Below are 26,565 nucleotides of genomic sequence, written 5' to 3' on the forward strand. Positions count from 1 at the left end.
TATATACATATATACTGCATATATATGTATATATGCATTATATATATGTGTGTATATATACAGCATATATATATACCTTTTAAACGTTAAATGCACCTCTGCATTATGCAAAATGTTTATCTTATGAGTTTTGGATAATTTATAGAGTCCAAGGCCCAGATTTTTTTAAATTTGAATTTGAATTGCTATTCAAATGCAATTTCTGTATGATAGAGCTGGTCCCTCCATGTTACAAGGTGACTATGGTCTGTCTACTTTATCTTGTTTTGATTTGATGATTTTGGGGGGCATACCCTGGGGGTACTTAGGAGTACCTGGCTCTATGCTCTGGGGTCATTCCTGGGGGTGTTTGGTGTGGGGCATATGGAATACTAGGGATAGAATCTGGATCAGACCTATATGCAAGGCAGATACCCATTGTGCTATTGTTCTGAACCACTGTTGTCCCTTTCTTCAACCTTTTGTTTCCAGCCGCTTCCAACCTTCTGTCCCTTTACTGGGGCAACAGTTAGGACTTAATGCCCTTTGAAGAAAACACTTTCTGGACTCATGAAGTACAGAATACTTCATGATTGGAATATAATTTTCTAGGGTGTCTCTGACACATGTACTGTCAACTTCTCCAGATATTTCTTTTTTTCTTTTCCTATTTTTTTTAGTTTTGGAGCCATACCCAGTAACATATGGGGGCTTTTTCTTGCTCTGTGCTTAGGTGTTGTTCTGGACGTGCAAGGGCAGGGAAGCATCATGCAGAACCAAAGATTGAACTGGGACGTCCTGGGACTTCTGCTTGTCAAGTCTGTGCTCAGACCAGTGACTTCTCTCTTTGATTACACATATTTTATTTATGTTAACTTTAGCCTTTAATGAGTCCAGTTCCATTGCTACTTTAGGTAGATTCTTTGAGTGCTGTGAGGATGAATTGAGAAAGAGCTTTATTGCGACAAACCTGCAGATTGGAAGATGGTGGGCTTATGTCTTTAAGGTAGCCATCTTGTTTCCATAGTCACAAGATAGAAACAGTGAAAAAGAAGTACTTTTTAGTGAGAATAGGTTGCATACCAAAATAAATGATAACATTTCCTCCTGGACAGGTACCTAAGGCATATTTTTTCTTCTGGAAATCTAAAGTAAAGGTTAGACTTTGTAGTAAAAGACAAACTGAAGCTGTATCTTTAGTTTGACAAGGTGAGACAGAAACAGTGGTCCTTATCTAGAAAAGGTCCCTTATTTCTAACACTGCTCTCTGGCTCCGTTTCTTTAATACAACAGAAGATTGAAGGTTTAGAAGCTCCACTTCACAGTCTTTCTACACTACAGAGATGACGTACTTCTAAGCCAGGTTCCTTATGATACATCTATAAAATCTGTTTTGACAAGAAAATGCAAGCTTAATCTACGTTTATCTTTATTGATGTTTGTTTTCCTTTACAATCATTGTTTGACTTAGTAGATGTGTGTTTATTCTTTTTCTTTATAATTACAGTCTCTTTCTCTGTCTAGATCTTTTTTATGGGGGGGCACACCTTTTTATTCTAGTCACTATTTCCTTTGAGTTGCCAGTTTAATGTAGTCTCATTTATTTATATCTGCTTCCACTTATTTGAACAGTGGTGTTTCCTCCTTGAAAATGCCTTTAGTCTTAATGTCATGAAATGTTTTACCTTTGTGTTCTTCTATATACCTTATGGTCCTGGGTCTGATATTCTGGTCTTTAATCCATTTGTATTTGACCTTTGTAGGTGTGTTTATGTTTAGTAGTATAATTTCTTCTTATTGAACTTAATTTTTATTAATTAGGGTGTCTGCCTTGCATGTTTTAACCCAGGACAGACCATGGTTCAGTCCACTGGCATCCATATGGTTCCCCAAGCCAGGAACAATTTCTGAACACATAGTCAGGAGTAACCCTTGAGTGTCACTGCTGTGGACCCCCCCCACCCCCCCAAAAAAAGAAAATTTATCTCTGTCTCTTATATCCTTTTTAAATCTAAAGTCTATGCCATTAGAAATTAGTATGCCCACTTCGGGATTTTGAAGAGATTTGTTTTCTTGACTGATTATCCTCCAATCTTTGAGTTTGAGTTTGTATTTGTTCTGATATTCAGATGTGTTTCTGTAGGCAGCAAAACGTTGGATTCAGCTTTTGGATTCATTTTGCCACTCTCTGTTTCTTAACTGGTGCATTTATTCCTTTGATGTTGAGAGAGATGATTTTCATGGGATTTGGTGTTATCTTTTTGTTGGAGTTTTGTGTGTCTTGTGGTCTGTCTCATCAAAAGTAAATCTTCAGTTCATCTGTTAAGGCTACTCTTGACTCTATAGCATGTCAAAGCTCTTTATCCATGAAGCTGTATATATTTTCTTCAAACCTGAATGTAACTCTGGCTGGGTGAAGTACTATTGGTGATGCATTAATTCGTCTAATTTAGTCACTGTATCCCACCACTGTCTTTCAGCCTTGAGAGTTTCTTGTGACAAATCTGCAGTAAATATTAGGGGTATTCTATTGAATGTAATTTCCCTTTTTGATCTTGCTGCTTTCCGTATTCCATCCTTATTTATGGGATCATCACTGTGACTAGGATGTATATTGGAGAGCTTTATTGGGCTCTCTTTTGACTGGTATTTTTCTGGCATGTAGGATTAGATCTGGGAGTTTCTCTGCAATAATGTCCAGAATCTTTTTATACTTAATGGGGATTTTCTTCCCATGTCTCTAGAACTCCAATGATTATTATGCTTCTGTAATTTATCAAAGATTCCTATTTTGTCTGTTCACATTCCTTTTTTTTTTTTTTTTTTGGTCACATCTGTTGGTGTTCAGGTGTTACTCCTGCTTCTGTGCTCAGAAATTGCTCTCGGCAGGCTCAGGGGACCATATGGGATGCCGGGATTCAAACTACAGTTTGTCCTGGATCAGCTGCATGCAAAGCAAATTTTCTACTGTTGTGCTATCTCTCCATCTGTTCACATTCTTTGCAGACTTTTCTCATTGTCTGATCATTTGTTTTGAAGCTCTTTAAAAACCTCTTCTGTTGTATAGTTGTTATGCATCTCACCTTCCAGCTCACTGATTCAGTTGTCAGCCACTTTTATTCTGTTGGCGAGGCTTTCCAGTTAGGTTTCCATTTCACCCATCAAGTTTTTCAGTCCTATTCTTTTAGTTTGAAGTTTTATTATTTCTACTCTCAGATCCTTTTGATTCTTATTATCAAATCGTTCTTAGATTTCTATGAACATCCTTCATATTTATTCTCATATTTATCTCTCTTATCTGAGAAGATAAATTTTTGATTGTTACTTTTTGGGTCATCGGACCTACCATCTTCATTTTCTAATCATGGTGGTGGCCTTTGCTGTTTTTCTATTATCACAGTTGTAGTGTGATGTTTTCAATGCCCCTTGCTGTTGTTCCTTGACTAGGAGAAGCATGCATTTTTGGAGTTGAATGAAGTGGCTGTGCTCCACTGGCTTTTTGTCCTGGAGGCTGCTGACTTGGCTTCTTTCTCAAAGCTACCGGGTCTACTGTGGAGGCCTCTTTTCTCTAGGATGCTTGTTCCATGACTCTGTGGTCCCAGCATCAGTTTCTGTCTCTCACTTATGTACCAAAGATTTGGCTTCTGGATGTGGGTTTAATGGCTCTGGGTCCCCGCCACCCTTAAATAGAGTCTTGAATACTTATGAAAGATAATCTCTTTAGACTTGTTTTAAATAAACATTATTTAGAGATCAACTCATTTAATTAGGAAAGTATCACAATGTTATTATGATTGATATCATTGCCTTTTTAGTTTTGCTTGATAGTGTTGGAGCCACATATGTGTTTAGGCTTACTTGTGGATCTGTGCTCAGGGATCACTCCTGTAGGTGTTTAGGGGACCATATGCTGTGCTGGTGATTGAATACAAACCATAAAAGACAAGCATTTTAATGTGGGTGCTAATTCTTTTGTCCTATATTTCACAGGTTTCACACCACAATTAATTACATGTAGATATCTTAATCTGTAAATATAAGTATTAAGATTGCCTTTCTTTTGGATTTCATGATTTTATCCAAAAACTATAAAACAATTATTTTTTGCAAGACTAACTTTATTTTATAAAATAGTGGGTGTATTTATATTCTACCTCCTAACGGTAGAATTTAAATATCTACTTTCCTGGGGGAAGAGGATGAGAAAGAAAAATATAGGTACACAAAAATGCTTTTTCCTGCTGCATTTGTTCATAATAATACATTGATTTTTTTCAGTGTTTTTTCATCTTCAGCTTCCTTCTGTCAGAACCAATTAAAAATTTTAGTTAAAGTCACAGACAAAGATATATGGTACTTTGTATTTGGATTAATTAATTTTAAGCCATTAATAAGGCTATTTTGAGAAATAACTTTGCAGAAGATATCAGTGGAACTTTTCTTTCCTACTCCTGATGTTTCCTTGCCTGTGGCAGGAACTGTAGTATTGCAGCACTCCTGACATTTTTTCCCCTATTTTTTTTTTTTTTTTTTTTTTTTTTTTGCTATCCACGCTGGAGCTGCCTTAGAAGAAATCTCTGAGCATGCATAGCCCAGCCCCTTCTTTAGGAGTAAATCCCTTTGGTAACCTTTTCCTCTAGTAAGGTTTATAACAGCACCCACCATCTGGAAGGCTTTGTGGTTTTCTAGAGTAGCCTGTGGCTGGTGGGTGAGTCTGTTTAACTTTTATACTTCAGTTTTAGCAATCCCATTGTTCTTGCACATCAGCCATATTCTGCAGCATCAGGCTCATCAGTAATAAAGGTAGTATATCGACAGCCTGTCTGCCTTCCTCCTTGAACTCATCACTCAGTTAGTTCATCCAGCATCCAGGTGGAGACAGGTGGTGCCAATCACATATACCTTGCATTTATATATTTTTACGTAACATCTGTGAATGTGAGCTGTGGCACCTCCTCATTAAGAATAAAGAAATGGAAGCTCGAACATGGTAAATCAGTTTGAAGTTAGGTTTGGCACCCTGGTTCTTCTAATTTCCACACCCACGTTCATTAGGACTAGCTGCCAGCTGCCAAAGTTTTATAGTTTTATAAAAGCTTAAAAAAAAAAAACCTTTGTATACTGTAAACCACAAACAGGTGAGATTTTACTGTTATATAGATATAGCCTGGCATTTTTATGCCTGGAACTAAAGCATTTTAAGAGATTTTTTCAAGTCCCTGTGTATACGAGTTCATGTCTGCCTCCCAGTTGTGCTGAGTGCCTTGTCTTTGCCTAGTCTCCTCTTTAGAACCAAGTTGAGCTTCCTATAGTGTTTCTCATATTAGAATGCTCTTCCTTTTTCCTTGTCTCCCTCCTTGCCTGGTTATGTCCTATTGACCCTTCAGATTTTTATTTCATTATCTTCTTGAAACTAGTCATTGTGATGATTATATCTAAAGTTGGTTCGCATGATATCTGACCCTTCACCACATTGATCATTGTTGATCTCCCATCTGCTGAAACCTCTTGAACACTGCAACCATTTAAAAAATATTTACTATTGTACGCATAGTTTCCTAAGACTGTATAAAATAGATATGGTGACATTTGATAAATGATTGCTATGTAAATATAATATTTGCCATCATTCATTAGTTTTGAGACCTTTACCCATTGTTTTCTACTCTATATTTCAAATACATGTTAAATATAACATTTTTAAGTTGGACAATCGAAATTTGTACCCTTTTTTGAAGTTTTAAGCTAAAGGAAGTAGAATAAATGTCTTAACTATTGAGGATAATAAACTATAAAACTTTCCCTAATTCATGGCATCTACTTACTGTGTTCCTAACATCACAGGGACTATAGGGCATTTTAGTATCAGGTAGCAGTATCTTTTTTTATTTTAAAAGAGGTTTATCAGAAAACTTGGACATGTTATTTCAATCTCTATTTCATCTATCTCAATCACAGGGAATATGTGAATACCTACTAAGGTTTTGATAAAATTTTGATAATTTTTAAAAATTTATAAAATGAAGTCAGTAATAGGATACTGTGATATAATTTTGTTTTCTAAACAAAGCAAAAACAGAAATTATTATATAAAGGCCAAATATTAATAGTTTAGGAGCAAGATGAATAATTTTTTCTTTGCTTTTTTTTGCTCTCTCTGTTTAGCTTATTTAACATGATTAATACTTTAACTATGATCACTTCTACTTCAGCACATTCAATTTGGCATCTTTTCAGCTTGACATGAGTTGATTATGACAGAATTTGTTTCCTGGCCAGCTGTTTTTGTGAAGTAACTGCCTTGAGTAATAGCTAAACAAATATTTGCATGAAAGATAATATGAATAATATGCTTTCAGGTTCCAACTATTTGGAGGTGACTGTTTATTTCATTTGTTTTCTTCTCCCTACCCCCTTTGATCCAGGGTATTGATGTGCGAGATGCTCCTCTGAAGGAAATCAAGGTGACAAGTTCTCGAAGATTCATAGCTTCCTTTAGTGTTGTCAACACTACCAAACGAGATGCTGGGCAGTACCGCTGTATGATTCGCACTGAAGGAGGCGTTGGAATATCAAACTATGCAGAGTTGGTAGTTAAAGGTATTTAATATATTTTTATACCTCCATATAGTCTGATGAAATAAATGTGTTAGACGGTGTAAGTTCATTATTTGATTAGAGCACAAACATACCTTCATCTATTTCTGCACAGCAGTTGGTGACAGCTATATTGATGGATTGCATTTTAAGATTAAATTTTGCACATGAGCAATATTTTTGAAAATTGTATTTTGTTTATGTGGGTTTACTTGCATACAAAGCAATGAATGTGCTGCTGGCAGTTTCCTCTACCAAATCTGTAGACAGAGATTACAACCTATAAATTTTTTTAGGCAAGGAAAATTTTTATTGATAGAAAATCACTTAAAATGCAAATATTCACCAACCAAGGTGTTTATGATAGCACAGTGGCTAATAAAATGAAGCAATGTCAGTATAAAAATGTTCAGTCATATCATACAAGCCATATTGATAATACTGAGTTAACATTCATAATGTTGCAGTTAGGTTTATTACTGTATTTTGCATGACTGAAAATTTGAGTCATTATTTTCAAGATAAGGTTAAGGTAAAAAAGAGAGGAAAAGTAAGTTTCTTTAGCTGGCTTAATGTTTTATTTGTGGAAAAGAAGTTTATAATATTAAACTGCTAAAGCCATTCTTAGTACTAGGCAGAGAAATATGGATTTTTACATGTACACAGAGCATTTTTAGCTATTTGTGGCAGGCCATTGCAATTTTGTCTTAAGACAAAACATATATAATCATTGTAAATTCATTTACTGAAAATAGAACATAAAATAGATCTCTTGGATGAACTGTCGCTTTTGTCAACAGATTTTTATCTGTAGACAGTTTGATAGATTGCCTCAAAGCTAAACTCATACACCATCAATGACTTACCTACCCTCCTTTTGCTTCTGTTTTATAGAAGAAATAATAGAAAATATTAATTACTGTTATGTACTTTTAAAACTAATATATTAATATTATTCACTTAGAGAAATTATGTGTTGGTAAGCCCAGCTTAACGTGTGTTCATTTGCAGAGATAACTAATATTTCTCTTTTTTGCTCTCTCTCTGTCACTCTCTCTCTCACACACACACACACAGACACACACACACACACACAAACTCACTAACTCACTCACTCTTGCCTTTTTCTCTCATTTTGGTGTGTTAGCCCATGTCTGACAGTGATCAGGACTTACTTCTGACTCTACAATCAGCTACCACTCCTGATAATACTGGGGATCTTATGTGGTGCCAGAGACCAAACCAATATTGGTCACTTATAAAGCAAGACCCTCCTCCTACTATTTAGTCAAAAAGTGACTACTCTGCATAAGAAAACACACACTAAAAGTCTACTTAGATAATGCATTTTGCTTATCTTATGCCTTTGATTTATAGTAGTGAAACTTTGAATTAGTCTGCCTGCCTCATATTTGCCTTTAGGTTTAATACATATAACTAAAGCATTTGTGCTCACCAACACTGTGGAATACTCTCTAGGAATGTTTAGTCAGTGACAGCTAGAGACCATTGTCAACCAATCCAGGAATGCTGCCAGCAGTTTTCATGGCTGAGTTCTTTATTAGTGTTAGTAATACTTAATTTTCATTTTGACTCAGTTCTTTGTAATTGTCCCTTTTCAATAGCATTTGCTTTGGTGTGTCCCTGATCTGTTAGTGCCTTGCTCAAGAGACATCATGCTTTGTGATCAGTATGGTGCTAACTCAGTAAGATGTCTAAAACTCAACTCTGTGAAAATGTTGATTTGTTAGAAGTTATAAGTAAATGAGAAATTTCTAAGTTGTTAGAACAAGCATACACCCAAAGAACGAATGGGTACGTAGTGACATTTATGCAAAACATTTTCCTGTTTTATGACTGTGTACAGGGATCTAGTTGTGATTAAAACAATGTCCACATATCTTTTACATCTCTTTTAGAGGGGATGACATAAAGCTAAAGTTTTTAGAGTTTATTTTTTAATCTTATGGTCACACCTTTTAGAGCTCAGGGAATGCACTCAGCTTTATGCACTAGATATTCAACTCATGAATTATGTGCGCAAAAGATTTTGGCTCTGAGTTTAAATTAGAATATTATTATTTTTTGTTTAGTTTGGGCCACATCTGGTAATGCACAGGGGTGGGTCACTCCTGGCTATGTGTTCAAAAATTGCTCCTGGCTTGGAGATCATATGGGACGCCAGGGGATTGAACTGCAATCCGCCCTGCTCGTGCAAGGCAATTGCCCCTCTGCTTCCTCCACTGTTCCGGCCCTAAATTAAAATATTCTTGAAGTTATGCTCTGCTCTTAGGCCCATATATCTTCTGCTATCCCACTCCTATTGTGAAGTTCAGGTCATTTAGTTTGGACAGCTGTCATTCTTATCTTATTCATTCTTATAACTGATTTTAATAATCAGATATGAAAATATTTTATGTAGTATACACAATGCACTAATATATGTATAAATATAATATTGATAACATGTGTACTTACATGAGATAACCATATATATACTCACATAGTATACCAATTATGTGTGTGCATATGTTTAATAGTAGCTATAAAATTCCTATTTCTCATTTAACATAGAATTATATTGTGTCATTTGATCTTCACTTGAATTAAATACATTAAATAGCTTCTTATCACAACATCAATTTGATACCTTTTATGTCCTTCCTTTGCTTTTGAAAAATTCACTCAAAAATTAAATATTGAGTTCTGATTTTTTCAGCAAGTCAAATAGTCTTTTTTTCTTTTATTTCCAATTTTTGCTAAAATTCTATTTGATTTAACATTTTGATACTGTTCTTAATAGGAAATGAATAGAGCCAATATTCAGAACAACCAAGCATAAAGGTCATGTCAGTTTTAGGACAGTAGCAACAATACCCTAAATGCATTTTTGGGGTCTATGATGTCTTGTTCCCAAATTATATTTTGAGTGGCAGTTTAGCATTTTCAGCTTTCACATAATTATCTGTTCATTAAGTCTGGCTACAAAATGCTAGAGGTTGTACTATAAGAGGTCCATTGTCTGTCCAAGTTAAAGAAATCACCTAATGATATAACTTGATGTTAAATCATTATGAATCTAGTCACTGCTATTTAAAAAAAATAAAGAGCTAACACAGAGTGTTGTTGATAATGTAACACCATTCTTTTAAATTTGTGCTAAATATTTCAACCTTCGAACAAAACTAATTCTTTTGTGTCTTATTTTGACTCTTCTTAATGGAATTTCCCCTGCTCTTTTTAAAAGTCAGCATGAATTCTACCTTGAATCTAAAATAGAATGAGACAGCCAGCCTAGTAAAGGGAGCTGTTATTGCTACTTTTCTGATCAGTTTAGAGATCTGCCTAGTATCATCTGAGGCCAAGATAAGGTGGTACTAGTACCCTGAGGTCCAATGAAATATGAGTAGGATCAATTGACTCTGTCTACTGAGAAGTATGAAAGCTAACATAATGCCAATAAAAACCATAGCAGACTGTATTTGAGCTATTTGTGCTAATTGTGGAGTTCAAAACAAAAACACCCCCAAAAGGAATGAACCACTTTTGGAAATTTTCTTGAAAAATATCATGAGTTACGCTGTCTCACATGGAGAGTCATTAAGATGTAATGTGATTTCATACAGTCATTTGCTTTCCTAATATTGTGAGTGGTGCCACTCACAGTGACATTGGCTTGCCTTCATTTGTTGTCTGGAGAACCATTCAGTCAGTGCCCCTATATATCGGGAATACTATATAAAAGAAGTTTCTTTGATCTCACCCTTCTCAGACAGTGATCTGGAAAAAAAATCATCAGTCTTAGAATTTAAACAATAAGGAATCTTTCTTGAGTTATAAGCATGTTTGCTCTTGATTGCTTGGAGTTTTATCAAGCGGGGCATGGCATGTGCTTTGCTTCAGAGCATCTCCTTCAGCCTGCCACTTTAATACAACTCATTCCTGGGAGTTCCCTGAAAAGCTGCTGTGGTGGCCTTTATTATTTAGACTGTTCCATTCTCCTGTAGCTGAATGAGTCCATTGTGGTCATTTCTGAGGGAATGAGTCATCCTGGAAATGCATTTATGATGAGATAAACTATCATTTTGTTCATGATGATATCTTTGAAATACAAATGTAAGGAAACTGGATTTAATGATATGGATAACTAGTACCTTTGATAATTTCAGACACTCTCAGTAAGAAGGTTGATAGTGGAGTGCCTCCTAGAGCTTAAATAATACCTCCTGAGAGAGCTTTAAGGTTATAGTTAGTGGGAATAAAATCTTTTAATGTCTGTGTAGCCTAAGAAATTGAATTCTCCAAAAACAAACTGAGGTGGAGGCCAATTGAAAAACTTATATTATGAAAGATGGTTTATGTTTAAAAGATTCATTTCATGAGCATGGACTTGATGGGCGAATACAAATGGGAGCAGAGTTTAGTATTTAGCTGTGAAACCCCTTTTTCTGCTTTTTCTTATTAACCCAAACAATGCCCCTCTCATCATTTCACTGTAAACATGTAAATATCTTCTTTAGTTTCATGACCAATGTACAATTAGTGTTTCTAAGACTAAAAACCAAAATGACAGAGATGTATTTTGATTTGCCTTTTAGAACCCCCTGTCCCCATTGCCCCACCTCAGCTTGCCTCTGTGGGTGCAACCTACCTGTGGATACAACTCAATGCCAATTCTATCAATGGAGATGGGCCCATTGTGGCCCGAGAGGTGGAATACTGCACAGCAAGTGGGAGCTGGAATGATCGACAACCAGTGGATTCTACAAGTTACAAAATTGGGCACCTAGATCCAGACACAGAGTATGAGATCAGTGTGTTGCTCACCAGGCCAGGGGAAGGCGGCACTGGTTCTCCTGGGCCTGCTCTCAGAACTAGAACAAAGTGTGCTGGTGAGTACTGGTGATCTAGGATTCATGGTCACTAAGATTCAAATTGATGTTTATAAAATTGCTAACAGTCTTTATCAGCATCCTTGCCAGGCACAAATAATTTTCTTCCCCTTGTGACTTTAACCTTATAGCCTGTGGACTTTGGCCCTTGAGTCTTAGAATATCTCAGCTGGTCTTCACCCTCTTTTTACCTTTTCCTTTTCTCACTTTTTTTTTTTTTTATTTTGGGAGGCTTACCCAGAAAATGCTCAGTTACATCTTTGCTGAAAAGTGACCACTGGTGGTTGTCAAAGGATCATAATTGGTATTGATTTCACACCAGGATCAACCCTGTGCAAATTCAGCACCTTAAGTCCTGTGGAGACTTTCAGGTCACTTCCTATATTCTTAATTTATACCTTCATACAAAATCTTATATTGTACAGTGCAATGGTTCTTCTTGTTGACAAGAAAAGGCTACTCCACATAGGTCAGTCTTCTTATCCTTATCCCTTCCTTTTATATTTGCTATTTATGTGCTTGTAGTCTACAGGGACTTTAGAATAATTAAATTTTCCATCTCAGAAAGAACTTTAAAACTGTCCTTTTATTGATGGATATTTAATGTGAGGACTGGTTGCCAATTACATGGGAGCCCTTTGCGGACAAAGAATAGCAAGGGTGATCTGTGGATCTGTGGGCAGTGTGCAGTCCTTAAAGTTTTAGATGATAAAGTTCTAATTGAATATGCTGAATCATTCTGCAGTGTAAATAAAAGTAGGATTGATGGAGAGAGAAATGTAAAGTTTTATTAAAATTAAAACCTGAATCAAGTGTCCATAAATTATTATATGTTTATTTCAATATGGTTGCCTTCAAGTAGGAAGTCGAGAAAAATAATAATGTGAAATACTTATGGACCTTTAATTTTTTAAGTAAAGACCCGATCCCATATTTAACTGTGGATTAAATGAGGAGATTCAATAAGTTTTTTGGAGTTAATTAGTTTGTTAGATACATTACATAAAGAGATACATAGCAGCAAGTCTTACTTCTTTTTTAGACCTTTTAAGGATATTCCAAGTATGATTTGGAGTATATTGTTTTCACAAGATTGAAACTCAAGGAAAAAATCTCTATTTTAAAAATGATTTTAAAAATTTTAGAAAGTAAACATGAACCCTTTTCTTCAAGGGCCTGGTTTAGCCATGGTCCCATTTACAATGAATCTTGCAAGCAATTTCCCAGAATTTGAACCTACAAACACTTATATAGTGATGCTAAGAGCTGTGTTTAGGTCTAGGGATTCCCACAATCCTGCTTGGTCTATCTGAGTAGAATAAGTCCCATTATCCTTTTATATCTCATCTCTAAACCATTAAACCATAATTTCTCTGTCTCTAATTGATTAAACTCCCCTTCTTATTTGTGGAGTCATTTATATATTGTCATCTCTATTTCTTATATCTATTTCTCTTTCAATATAAAATTAAAAAAAATATTTACTTACTGTAAAACATTTTTTGAGAAGACTTCAGGGAAGATACCATTATCCTCTAATATTAGATGTGAAATGATAGTGTGTGTCTGATTGGCTATCCTGGTCCTTTCAGGAGCTTTAAAGAAACTCTGTTATAAATAAGTTTAGTATTTTACTTCAGTGTTATCTTGCGGAATCATATTTAGGACATGACAATATATAGTTACCCTCTCTCTCTCCAAATAGAGGTTAGAATTCCATTGTCTAGACTAGAAAAAGAACACCATCTGTTATAGTCTATTTGCTATTTACTGTTTTAGTTCTGTAGATTCTTTTTGAATGTATTTTGTCTTTTCTCTTGGTTGCGGACTTGCACATTTCAGCTGTTCATACAATTAGTATATGCATTATCTCTGAATATAATATATGCATCAGTTCTGTTTTCAGGAAGCCAGTGCACATTTTATAAGAGAATAAAACTTTTTCTGAATAAATTAAAAACTAGTTGCATTGATATTTTCATGCCAACAACATTTAAAGTTTTAAATCTTAAATAAAGAAATGTTAATGATAAAACATATTCTTATACCATTTGCACCATGTGATTGACAATTGTTCTTGTATGTGATTCACTGACATTGAATATTTCGATATAATTGCAGTTGGCCAAGTCAAATTGAAAAAAAAAAACATAGTTGTGTTAGGTGAGAGAATTGAAGCTAGAAATGAGAAGGGGAAGCATTTAGAATGGTGAAGAGAATTAAGTGTAGTGAATCTCTATGTGAAGTAATACAGTTTCAGCCTTTTCCTGACCTGAGTCTTTTGAGAAAACCACAGATAATATTGGTCACTGCTGGTGGTTAGCAGTATGAAATTGTGGAAAGCTGTTCTGAGTTAAAGGAATAAGACAAGTGATACAAACTATGTACTAAAACATTTGGCCATGTTTCCAGATTGTTCCTTAGATTGTTGGTGAGCACTTAGAAATGATAAAAGCAGTTTAGACCCCATAACTTAGGCGAGGCTGTAAGCATTTTGTAGAATCTGTAAACATGCTGTCATTTATTAGGTTTGAACAATAAATAAATTAACTATACTTCATTCTTAATAGAAATACATTTTCTTTTATCTTGTATGGTTTCAAAAGCCAAGAGTACTAGTTGAAATTAGAGACATAAAATATAGCCACAGCAGGGCTGGCGAGGTAGCACTAGAGGTAAGGTGTCTGCTTTGCAAGCACTAGCCAAGGAAGGACCGCGATTCGATCCCCTGGCATCTCATATGGTCCCCCCAAGCCAGGGGCGATTTCTTAGTGCTTAGCCAGGAGTAACCCCTGAGCATCAAATGGGTGTGGCCCGAAAAAAAAATATAGCCACAGCGTATATAAAAATATGCATAAGATTTTATTTCAATTACAATACAATTACAATTACAATACAACAATGTGATTTATATTCCATGATTAGATGTGTTGTAACTCTGTGCCCACAAAAATAAAACTAATCTAACCTTAGATTGAGTTAGACAATAAAACTTGTTGGGATGGAGAGAGAGTACAGAGGTAGACACTTATCATGTGTTCAATCCCTTTTTAAACTCAAGTACCTTAAATGGTCCCCAAATTCCATCAGGAATGACTCCTGTGTACAGAACCAGTAGTAAACCTAGATTATTATTCTCAATAAATAGAATAAAAATACCCAATTTGAAGGAGATAACAGTCTGTTCTACCAATTCTAATAGTTAGAATAATTATTTATTATTTATTTCTATCTTGTGGTTGCATTTTCAAAATACCCCATATATATACACACATATGTACATTTTTATGAGGATATCACCCAGTATAGGAAAAGTTTTAGAAGTTTGCTTGATCACCAAGGAATAATGACAAAAAGGAAGAAAGCTAGAGAGAAATAGCAAGGTAATTACAAATTTTATAGGAGGTGAATCATGATTAATGAGTTTCCAACCGTTAATTCATTTCCGACAACTTGGCATTGTGGAAGAGTGACAATTGTATTTAGCAGAACATTGAAATAATTGGCCCTAAAGATCTTGAGCAAAAATTCTATGTGTTGAAAAGTATTTTTGTGCTATTATCTTTTTAATGAAATGATTCATTGATCCACCCTATGTTCCTTTGAGTTTTACTTTTATTTTATTCTTGTTCAAATTATCTTAATTGTGCTTCTCAAGTTCTGCTATGCAGGCCAGAGGTGGTCTGTGATGCCATTAGTAATAATATGAGCAAAACCAAGGAAATAGTGAATTTTATTATTAAATATTTTAAATTGGACACTCAGGCTAAGATTTCATGGTATGCTTTATAATAAAACCATTCCTTTTTCAAAATTAAATGATAATAAAGTGTTGCTAGAGTCAGTGATTGTTGAAATGAGCTGATCAGAATTAGAGTTCTGGCTCTTCTAGGTGCAAGCCAGGTATGCTATGATATCTGTGATTATATCTAAGCTTCTCTAGCCTTATCTATAAAGCTGACATCTATAAAGCTGACTGACAGAAATAAGTATCCATGGGCCGGAGAGATAGCACAGTGGCATTTGCCTTGCAAACAGCCGATCCAGGACCAAAGGTGGTTGGTGCGAATCCCAGTGTCCCATATGGTCCCCCGTGCCTACCAGGAGCTATTTCTGAGCAGACATCCAGGAGTAACCCCTGAGCAACGCCGGGTGTGACAAAAAAAAGTTCTTCCAGAAATAAGTATCCTCTGGTTATGGGCCTTACTGATCTAATGCTTATAAATTGCCTAAAAACAAAACCTTATAGAAAGCAAGCAGTTAATAAACATTAACTGTTATTAAAAGATTTTTAAAGTTTTATTTATTTTTCAAGTAAAATTTGTTTATTTGGGAATTGAATAGGGTGAAATGAGTGAGGTAGACATCATGTGCTGAAGAGAGAACATGAGCTTCTCAAAAGTGGAAAATAAAATTATATACCGTATTTTCCAGTATATAAGACGACTTTTGAAACAAAAAAAAAGTCAACCGAAAATCAGGGGTCATCTTATACGCCTAGTATATCCCAAAAAATGTTTCAATATGCCGCTAAACGAAAATTATCTGAATATTGCCACAAAACGATTTTCCAACTCGATCCTGCACCAATCACTGCAAGGCTGCTCGGACCACCTCTCTAACTCAGCCAATCTAAGCAGGCTTTCTATGCATGCAAATTAGACAATGTTCTGGACCCAAATCTACACTGTCAAAAGCCTGCTCAGGTTGGCCAGGGTCAGAGAGGAAGTCTATTACATTATAACCTTTGAACCTTTGCTTGTTTGATTGGCTCATTGTGGTGCATGAGCCCAGGAACATATGCAGCACAGGAAAGTTCTGTCTGATACAGTGAATATAGGCCTAAACTTATGTTTTAACTGCAAAATTAGGGGTCATCTTATACGCCCGGTCATCTTATATGCCGGAAAATACTGCACATCCCAAGCAAGAATGTTAGGGCAGTTTCTGAGAATGAGGAAATGTGCTCCCAACATATAAAATACAAATCTCTGAAGGTGATGCGCGGACAAATGTGACTTAATTCTTACTTTTTTATTCAGAAGAATTTCATATTAAAATTCTTATTTCACTTCCCCAGATTATGTATCAGATAAATGGAAAATCTGAGGGCTACCGTTTTATGGTATGGGCCATAGAATTCCCTGAAGTTGAACATTGCATTCATGACAGGTGTCATTCTCTCATCCACTGATTACATCTATTTCTTTTGGACAAGCTCTGTTTCCATTTTGTCCTGCATAAGGAAAGCCTATTCTATTATGTTTTGGTGACATTCATGAAACTGTATTTTGCTTCTTAGATTAAAATGGCAAGATCACTATTTATTGCCAGTCTTTCTGCAGTGGAATTGATTTAATATGTGGCTTGTATATGCAATCTCATTACCTGGTCAGATTTCTTTAAAGAAATGAAGCACACTCACTTCCAAAGCTCTTACTTACTCATTCCAAAGTTCTTACTTAGTATGCATCTGAAAATTATTTTCAAATGATGTGCACAAAATTTTTATATGTGACCTTGATCAAATCACTTAACTACTCTGATTTTATATCCTCATCTCTAAATAATAACTAACACTTGCTTTGGCTGATTTAGAGTTGGTTTTGAAGATCAGTTTAGATATTATCTGTAATACAAATGAATAACTGTTCTGCCAATATAATATATTACAAATAATTATAATCAAGAGATAAGTTTTAAAATCCATTCACACATCTAGTTATTTTCCATCTTTTCAGCTCAGCTATAGTTGGGTGACCTCAGAGAGTTAAAATTACTTCAATATCCAGTTAAGCAAAATGCAATTTAGTTGTGTTTTTCATTATATCTCATATTCATATAATTATGTGCAGCCTGTATATCACAAGCCATTAAGTTATAGCTACTTGAAAAGGAGAAATGGTCTATCCTGTCAGATTAATATTCACAGTGGACAATTTATGTTTTTATTTTGGGATATTGCTTTTTATGTTTTCTAGTTATTGTTTAACTGTGGTTAAATGACTTGCTAATAACTAGCCCCAGGAGTTAAAGAAGAATGATAATAAACTAAAGATTTAGCAAATAAATTGATGAGACTGAATAAAAGCTCCTGAAAAGTGGTGTTTTATAGAATTAATATAACTTAATATTTCAAAATAAGGAATGATTTCACTTTGAAAAAATGTATTCTGAAATTATTTATTATTTATTACTTATGTTCAAAGTACTCTTCCAGTCCCTGAGGGTAGAGCAAAAGGATGAGTGCCTATCTGAATAGCAATGTTTAGGGATTTTAGAGGAAGGAAGTGTATAGGTAGCATGCAAAATAAATACATATATATATATATAATATTATAAATGCTATAATAAAAATGGATAAAAATGGAGAAGTAGGAATTTTTATTGGAATTTTATGCTTAACTGTGATAAAATGTACATGAAATAAAGCTTATGATTTCTAAGTATATAGTGCCTTACAGCATTCAATCAATGTCAAGAATATTTTTATCTTGCACAACTGAAATTTCATACCCAATAAAAACTAAGCCCTCTAGTTCCCTCTCTCCAGATGCTGGCAATCACCACTTTATGTTTAGTCTTTATGTTTTATTTTTTTTTGGGGGGGGTGGAGTTTGGGTCATACCTGGCATTGCTCAGGGTTTACTCCTAGCTGTGCACTCAGGAATCATTCCTGGTGATGTCAGAACCATATGGAATGCTGGGGATCAAACCTGGGTCAGCTGCATGCAAAGCAACACCTTACCTATTGTACTATTGTTTCAGCCCCCAATCTATATGACTTTTACTGCAATAACTATAGGGCTAGTATATACATATGTATGTTTATATATATAGTATTTTCCGGCGTATAAGACAACTTTTGAAACAAAAAAAAAGTCAACCGAAAATCGGGGGTCGTCTTATATGCCGAGTATATCCCAAAAAATGTTTCAATGTGCCACTAAACGAAACAAACAAAAATCAGGCCGCAGAGTTTCCAAATCTCTTTCTTGGGGGCTCCCAAACAGTACTCAGGAGATCTGGGGGCCACTTCTGGCAAAACCCAGCTAACCGTATTGGTGGTTCAGTGCTAGGGTCTGAGGATGGGGTGTTGTTTGGTTCATGTAGTGAAAGTGGGGGAGATTAACCAATGCCACCAAGGAATTGCCAGAAAAGGTGCCTATGATAAGGGACCAATCACTGCAAGATGCTCGGACGCCTCTCTAACTCAGCCAATCCAAACAGGCTTTTTATGCATGCAAATTAGATAATGTTCTGGACCCGAATCTACACTGTCAAAAGCCTGCTCAGATTGGCCAGAGTCAGAGAGGAAGTCTATTACAGTATAACCTTTGAACCTTTGCTAGTTGTGATTGGCTCACTGTGGTACATACAGTTGCAGCACAGGAATGTTCTGTCTGATTCAGCGAATATAGGCCTTAACCTATGTTTTAACTGCAAAATTAGGGGGTCGTCTTATACGCCCAGTCGTCTTATACTATAAGACTGGAAAATAGGTAAATGTAATCATGCTATATTTGACCTTTTGTATCTGTCTTAAACAACTTAGTGGTAGAATCCCAAGATTCATTCATATAATAGCATGAATTATATCATCTTTTTAATTGCCCTGAAAATGATATATACTTGTTATGTGACTTTGTACACTATTTTGAGACTCTAGCTTTCAATTATAAATGAATAATAGTTAACGATTAAAAATCACTTTCTTTTCGGACAGAAAATATAGTAAGGGCAAGGAAACTTTTTTTTTATGTTGACTGCTCTGGTTTGATCTCAGGAACCAGGTATAATCCCCCAGTCCTACCAGGAGTTATCCCTTAGCACATCACAGAATTAGGAGTAACTCCTGAGCAATGCCAAGTGTGGCCCAACAACCTCATTTCTCAATGCTTTATCTATGTGACTCATAGAAGTGTTTCCTATTAAATTTGGTAGGATTACTGTACTTCCAGTGAGTTGAAATATTATGTCTAAATATTATAATCATGTCATCAAAAGTCTTGTTTGTCTAGAATAATTAATATAAGAAATTAAAACATTTTTATGAATCATTCTTTGTTCCTCGCATTTATTGAGATGTATCTCCTTTTAAATAAACATAGATGGGTACATTTTATACCTATTTATATATAAGCATTCATTATAATGCCTAGTTAGAACCTTAATTTTACTGTAATATTTATTTTGAAATTGTGTTATTTAGAAACTCATATCTGTCCTACTCAGTTGATAAATGGTCATGGTTACTTTATTTGTAGTGCTTTCACTAACACAGAATCTGGAACATACGTTTATTTACCTAAGTCTTTTCACCTTCTAGTACACTTGTCTGTGATATTTTGGAGTTTGGGACCAATTTTCCATGATGTGCTTTTTTTATACCTCCTGTCCTTGTCATGGCAATTATTACTGATGAGTTTGAAACAGTTATATTTTTCTATCTTTCTTGTCTTTGCCACACAGTTAGAGTGTATATATATGAGTGTATATATGCATAAAAGGGATGTATATACAATGATCATCAGATTTTCAGGGATGAGGCATAGCATCCCTGACAATAGAATTGTTTTTCTAATCTCATGTTTTAATTTCTTTGTTTTCTTTTAGCATCTTCCCTGAGAATTCCACTTAGTGTTCTTTTTTTAATATTTAACATTTTATTTTTTATTAATTGCTTTATTTAAGCATTGTGGTTACAAAATTGTTCATTGTTGTGTTTCAGTCAAACACTTGGTGTTCTTTATTTAATAGCATATCTGTCTTACCAAGCTCAGTCAAGGGATTTAAGTTAATATTGGGTTTGTAATAAAAATTATCTATCATGCTAATAAATGCGATGTTGGTGTAACACATCTGAGAGTCAGATGGAAGAAATGAGGAGCGACAGATGCAGGCAGCCTTAAATAAGACCCACTTTGTGTAATACCTGCATTCTACTTCAGGCCAGTTATTTTGATTCTATTTATTATTCTTGCTTCCTCTTCGGGAAAATAAAAACCATTCACTTTGGAATGGAACTGTTCTAAAATCAAGCTCTATCCAAATCAGATTTGTTTTCTTCTTCAATTAAGGAGAGCTGTATTTCTTTATTCTTCCTATGAATTGCTGCTAGCATTACAATATTTTTGAGTGTTTACAGGACTGGCACAGAGGCCTCAGGGGTAAATAGAAGTCAAACTAAGACCTGTCTGAGTAACTCAATAATGACATTACTCAGAATAAAGCAGGCCAAAGACCTATTTAAAGGGAACATAATTTATTTTTAATTTAAGTTTATTTACCAGAGAAATAATTAAAGTGTTCTAATTCTAAAATGGCTCTGCCAAAGGGCAACATGTTTTTAATTCATTTCCAACACATTAAACTATTAAGAACCTCTTAAAATGATAAACACTGAAGGGGCATAAAGTATGTTTTCCCTATTAAGCAGAGGGGTAAATAAATACTTTGAATTGCATCATATTTGGGCATTAGGCAGAGACAGAGTAGCTCTGCAGAACCATCCCTCACCCCCTAATGATGTATTCTGTCTCTTTAAAATGTTTTCAGTAACAGTATTGCAGACCACCAATGTCTTGAAGAGAAAAAAGCAAGAGAGAGAGAGAAAAAGAAATAAAACATCTGCCATGAGGAAGATGGGAGAAAGCAGAGGGGAGGATGGGAGTGAAACCAGGGACATTAGTGGCAGGAAACTGAAATTCATCATGAACAACTTTATAGCTGTGTATTTCATGGGCATTGGTGCTGGGAAGGTTGCACTGGTGAAAGGGGTTCTTTTTATAACCGAAACCCAACTACAAACATGTTTGTAATCATGGTGCTTAAAGATATTATTTAAAAAGTAATGGATCCATAGCGGTTGCACAAGTGGTAGGGCGTTTGTCTTGTAGGCACCAACCTAGGACTGACCGCGTTTTGATCCCCCGTCGTCCCATATGGTCCCCCAAGCCAGGAGTGATTTCTGAGCGCATAGCCAGTAGTAATTCCTGAGTGTCACCAGCTTTGGCCCCCCAACCCCCACCCCCGCTCCAAAAAAAAAAAAAGTCTTCATGTCCCAGGAACATTGCAGTATCTAAATCCTGAATCCAGCTGCCTTTATTCATCTCCTCAGTACATTCCAGGGTTTGAATCCAAATACCATGCCAGTTCTAGGATGAGAAGATTTCTGGAGCAATTTCCTCTGTGTGAGGTTTGAATCCTTTACTAAAAGCCTACAGCAATGGAGGCTGCTACTTCTGGAGTACTGTTTGGTGGAAGGTCTCACAAGGCCCTATGCTGGGAAGAGAGAATGTGCTAATGTCTTTTTGCTGGGTCTGTTTACATATATATATATGTATATGTATACATACATACATACATATGCAAATAACTACCTGTATAGCTTTGAATAGCAGAGAATGTTAAAAACATAAATATAAAAAAGAAGAGGAATAAACACTGTCTTTGCTATCCAATGGTCATGAGTGGCCTAGCCTGAGTGGTTTGAATGGCTACATAACACTAAAACACATCATTAGATCATTCCTATGTCAAAATGGTATGTGACCAGATTCTTTGTCTTAGAGTACACTTTCCTCATCAGCATTAATCTCTGATGGAGAAGGATTATATTATATGGCTTGAAGGCCAAAAGAAAGCAGGAAATGTTTTTGCCTTTCACAGCAGCACTTTTTTTTAAAAAAATGAAGACATCTACTAAATCTTCCCTGGCCAATTTTTATAGCTATGCAAGGTCACCTAAATTTTCCCTTCACCTCTTAAATATTTAGCCTCAAACATAAAGTTTTCATAAAGTTATACATTTATATAGAGCTAAACTCCTCACTATTACTTACTACACAGTTGAGCTATATTATATAATCTCAGCATCAGTATTTAGAATTTACTAGGGCTTCTAGCATAATTAATATGCTAGACATACATATGTTTCTTAGGTTGTAGCATGATTGACAAAGGATAGTCATTTTATCACCCTTTAAGAATATTTTAGAAATATAAGAGGTAGTGAAAAACAGAAACTTCTTTCAGTTTAAAGTCTCCCTGAATTGGGAGAATTGACACTGGTAACTAAAATCATATGAACAAGTTGCTCAACCCACCTAAAGTTAAGTTTTCTTAGTTTGATTACTTTTCAATACCAGTAACTTCTTCATAGTAGTACTGGTGGTATCAAATATATACTGAAAGTCATGAAAAGTGGCAAAATACTTTGGTCACTAAAGTACTCTGAATTCTAAATAGGATCTCTAGCAAATTCCAATCAACTTATAAAGTTGATATACCTTTTAGATACGGAGGACACATATCACCATGACAAACTTTCAATATGATGTTTAATCAAAGTAGGGTTTTGTTTATTTGGCACAGTTCAAATAGTAAAAATCTAATCTATGTCCTAAAGCTAAAGTTAAGAAATGATCAGATGTTTACTGGAATCTGTGGGAAAATTATAATTTGACACTCTTTTGTTGCTAGGATGGAAAATAGAATAGTGACCTTAGTGACAGGAAAGGTGGCAGATAAAGAAAGAATTGTGCTTCCTTTTATCACATGGGTGATGCTGTGCTGTGGCAATGGATCTTTTGCAATTATTATGACTTGATAACTGTTGCTGACTCATTAGCCCTTTGAAGAGTATAACTCCAGTCCTCACCTTTGAGTTTCCTCAGAACACACAAAACTTGACAGTTCTATTTTGATTTGAGTGGCAAGTAGCTGATGGTGTATGGCTGGAAACCCAGGCCATCTGTGTCTTTGCTTATTTTCACTCAGACTCTAGTAAGGTGAGGCACTTTATTGAGTGAGATTGGAGATGCTGATGTGATGCTGTTGATCTAAGGAATTCATTTACACATGCAGAAATAATCTCACACTATCTGGACAGCTTATAATATGGGGACCCTGTCTATTCTGTGCCCCTGACACAGAGAGAAGAAAAATTAGGTAGTTTCAGATGAGATTTCTAGAAAAGCTTCAGTCACTCTGAACTTACCACATAAGTTAATTATGACTGGAACCTAAGAGAAGCATTCCAAAGCTAAGTTTATGAATTGGGAAAACCATAGTTTTTATCTTTAGCCTCATATATCCTATATAATTTTGCATGTTACTACCTAGCATTTTCAGGTAAATTTTCTTATCAAACCAACTTTCCAATTATTTGTCCCTAATAATGTGGACCGATAATTCATTGGAACTCATTCAGGTTCATTTGGCCTACAGTTAGAACTTGTCTACTTATCTGTGAGGATAATGTTGCTCTATTTGTTAAGAACTAAATAAGTAGAAAGTAAAATAAATGAGAATTAAAGCTTTCACAGTAAAGCTTATGAAAGCTTGGCGATATGCAAAATTTTCATTTATAGGGTTAATTGTGTTCCTTTGTATAATATTTTATATAATTAATATTGAATATAAAGAACTGGTAATTATATTTCCTATTAGAATAGAAAGGTTTTAATAAGATAGAAAGATTTAAATAGATTTTAAAAATGAATAATATATATTAATGAAATTAAACGTACAAATGCAAGAAATTTTATTAGGAGGTATGTTTATATCATTTCTAAAAGAGGAAAATAATATAACTACTTCATAAAAAATGCTGATCTTCAATTCATGCTATTACTCTGAAAGAATGAATAATATATGTAATGAAATTAGTCGGGTGAAATATTTTTATAGACCAAATAGCAGTATTTCTTTCTTATAGCTCTACTCTGCTGGCAATAAACACATATTTATAGTTGGCATTGAAAATTATTTCTACGGGGCCGGCAAGGTGGCGCTAGAGGTAAGGTGTCTGCCTTGCAAGCGTTAGCCAAGGAAGGATCAAGGTTTGATCCCCCGGCTTTCCATATGGTCCCCCCAAGCCAGGGGCAATTTCTGAGCTCTTAGCCAGGAGTAACCCCTGAGCATCAAACGGGTGTGGCCTGAAAAACAAAAAAAAATTATTTCTAGCACCAATTATTGGTATAAAACATACAGGTATTAAAATATAGTTTTCCCAAATTTTTCTTATTGTTGTTTCACTATTCTTTAGCTTGACTATAATGCTTTTAATTTGGGATCATGAATTAATTATTAATAGCACTTGAGTTAATAATATTTATACCTTGTAAATAATCTGTTTAATTACTGAAGTCATGGGTACTATATAAGAAAGCAAAACAAAAACCCACAGAAATGTATAAAAAGTTCATAAGCTCTTTTTAATTCATTTCCAAGTTATAATAATTTGGCATTTATTCTTTTAATTTTCGTTTCTTTAGAAATATTATGACCCAGATATGCACCTTAAGTAATTAGAAAATGAAATCACATTTGCATGCAGCCAAACTGGATTTATCCTCAGCACCATGTACTGTTCTCTGAATTCCTGAGCACAGGCTAGGAGGGAGCCATGAACACAGCTAGGTGTGGCCTAATATGCCTCCTGCCCAAACATCAAAAGCAACCAAAAAGAAAACACCTCTTTTTGGGGGGAGATGGATTACACCTAGCAGTACTCAGGGGTTACTCCTGTTTCTGCTCTCTAGCAGTCTGGACCATGTGGGATTTTGGGAATAGAACCAGGGGTTGGCTGCATCCAAGGTGAATGCCCTACTGCTGTGCTATCATTCCGGTCCCAAGAGTACACCTTATAACAACTTTTTTTCCTGAAACGCAATTTCACATCTATCAACTATAAGTGGTCTTCGAAAACCTTTCAGATAACTAGAAACTAGGACAATTTTACATATGTACATCTGTGCATATACAAATATATAATTCATTTTTAGTGGTTAGCTGGTCAGCTATTTGTTGTGAAGTATAGATTCTTTATTCATCTCTTTCTCTTTCACATATAAGACTTTCATTTACTATTAAAAGAATAATAGTTTAGGACCAGGGATGTGACTTGAAGCCAAAGTACATGCCTGGCATGCATGAAACCTGGATTCAGTCCCATCTCTTTCCCACAGTATTTCAATAAATATTTGTAAATACATATACTTACATTAAGCAGGAAAATATTTTATATAGTTATATAAATTTTTGTGTCCAAATATGTGTATTTAACATTTTAACAGGTGTCCTCAAGTTACTTTCTAGAAAATTCTAGAAATTAACCATCAAGATGATAAAATATTAAATTCCAAACATATTTTGATTATATTAGTTTGCAACGATCTTAATAATTACCATATTTTGCATTTGAAATGGTATTTTATTATTTTAACTTCTATGTATGTATGCAATTTCTATAGATTTTGTATGCCTCTCCTTTGGATGTGTTTTGTTTTAAAGAAATATTTTAGTAAGATGGTATTTACTTTAGTGTTTCTAAACATTTTTTCTGTCAATATGCCAATTTGTATTTGACTCCACTCTTCGAAATGTTGAAGGGAAATGTTTATTTTTACATAGTTACACTTTCTTGAACTCCCACCCCCATTTCAAAAAATAATTGTTCAGCACCACTCTGGAAATCAGCTTTCTTGAAGCAAACAGAAAGTGCCCCCAATTGTACCTAGTCCTTCTAGAAACATTTCAGATTTATGAACTTTGGACTTCATAGTTCTGTCCACTGTAAAAATTTTAAGGCCACTCAAATATAAAATTGAATATTAATGTTAACAATAACCATGGTAGATCTTATATACATATGTGATAAAACGTCATTAGAATTTAAATCATATGGTCATCCATTAATTTGTTCTAGATCAATGGCCAGATATGCATCAATATTTTCTAATTGAACCATTATTCTTCCCAGTGGCTTCTTGCTTTCCAAGTTTGTTTTAAGTATTTTTTTAACTTCTTTTTTTTTTTTATTTTGGGTCACACCCAGTGATGCTCAGGGGTTACTCCTGGCTATATGCTCAGAAATCGCTTCTGGATTGGAGGACCATATGGGACATAGGGGATCAAACTGCAGTCCATCCTACGTCAGATCCTATAAGGCAAATGCCCTACCACTTGCACCACCACTCAGGCCCCCTCCCTTTATTTTAACATTTTTAAAAACAGTTTTAAATGTCTTTCTGTCATTAGACTTCAGCTTGTGAAGTCTAGTCAGAAAAGAGTTCCTGGGAAAACTACAGAG

At 35.0% G+C, this 26,565-nt stretch overlaps 1 protein-coding gene across 1 annotated transcript in view; it reads left to right on the forward strand.

The window, feature by feature from the left end:
- Window positions 1-26,565, forward strand: part of PTPRM (protein tyrosine phosphatase receptor type M) — an 829,551-nt gene that overhangs the window by 376,486 nt on the left and 426,500 nt on the right. Inside the window, exons 6-7 of the mRNA XM_049769948.1 lie at window positions 6,405-6,579; window positions 11,175-11,468. Coding sequence (XP_049625905.1) covers window positions 6,405-6,579; window positions 11,175-11,468 — 469 coding nt within the window. The remainder of the gene's footprint in view (window positions 1-6,404; window positions 6,580-11,174; window positions 11,469-26,565) is intronic.

Source organism: Suncus etruscus, chromosome 3, assembly GCF_024139225.1.
Source record: "Suncus etruscus isolate mSunEtr1 chromosome 3, mSunEtr1.pri.cur, whole genome shotgun sequence".
Classification (NCBI taxonomy): Eukaryota; Metazoa; Chordata; class Mammalia; order Eulipotyphla; family Soricidae; genus Suncus; species Suncus etruscus.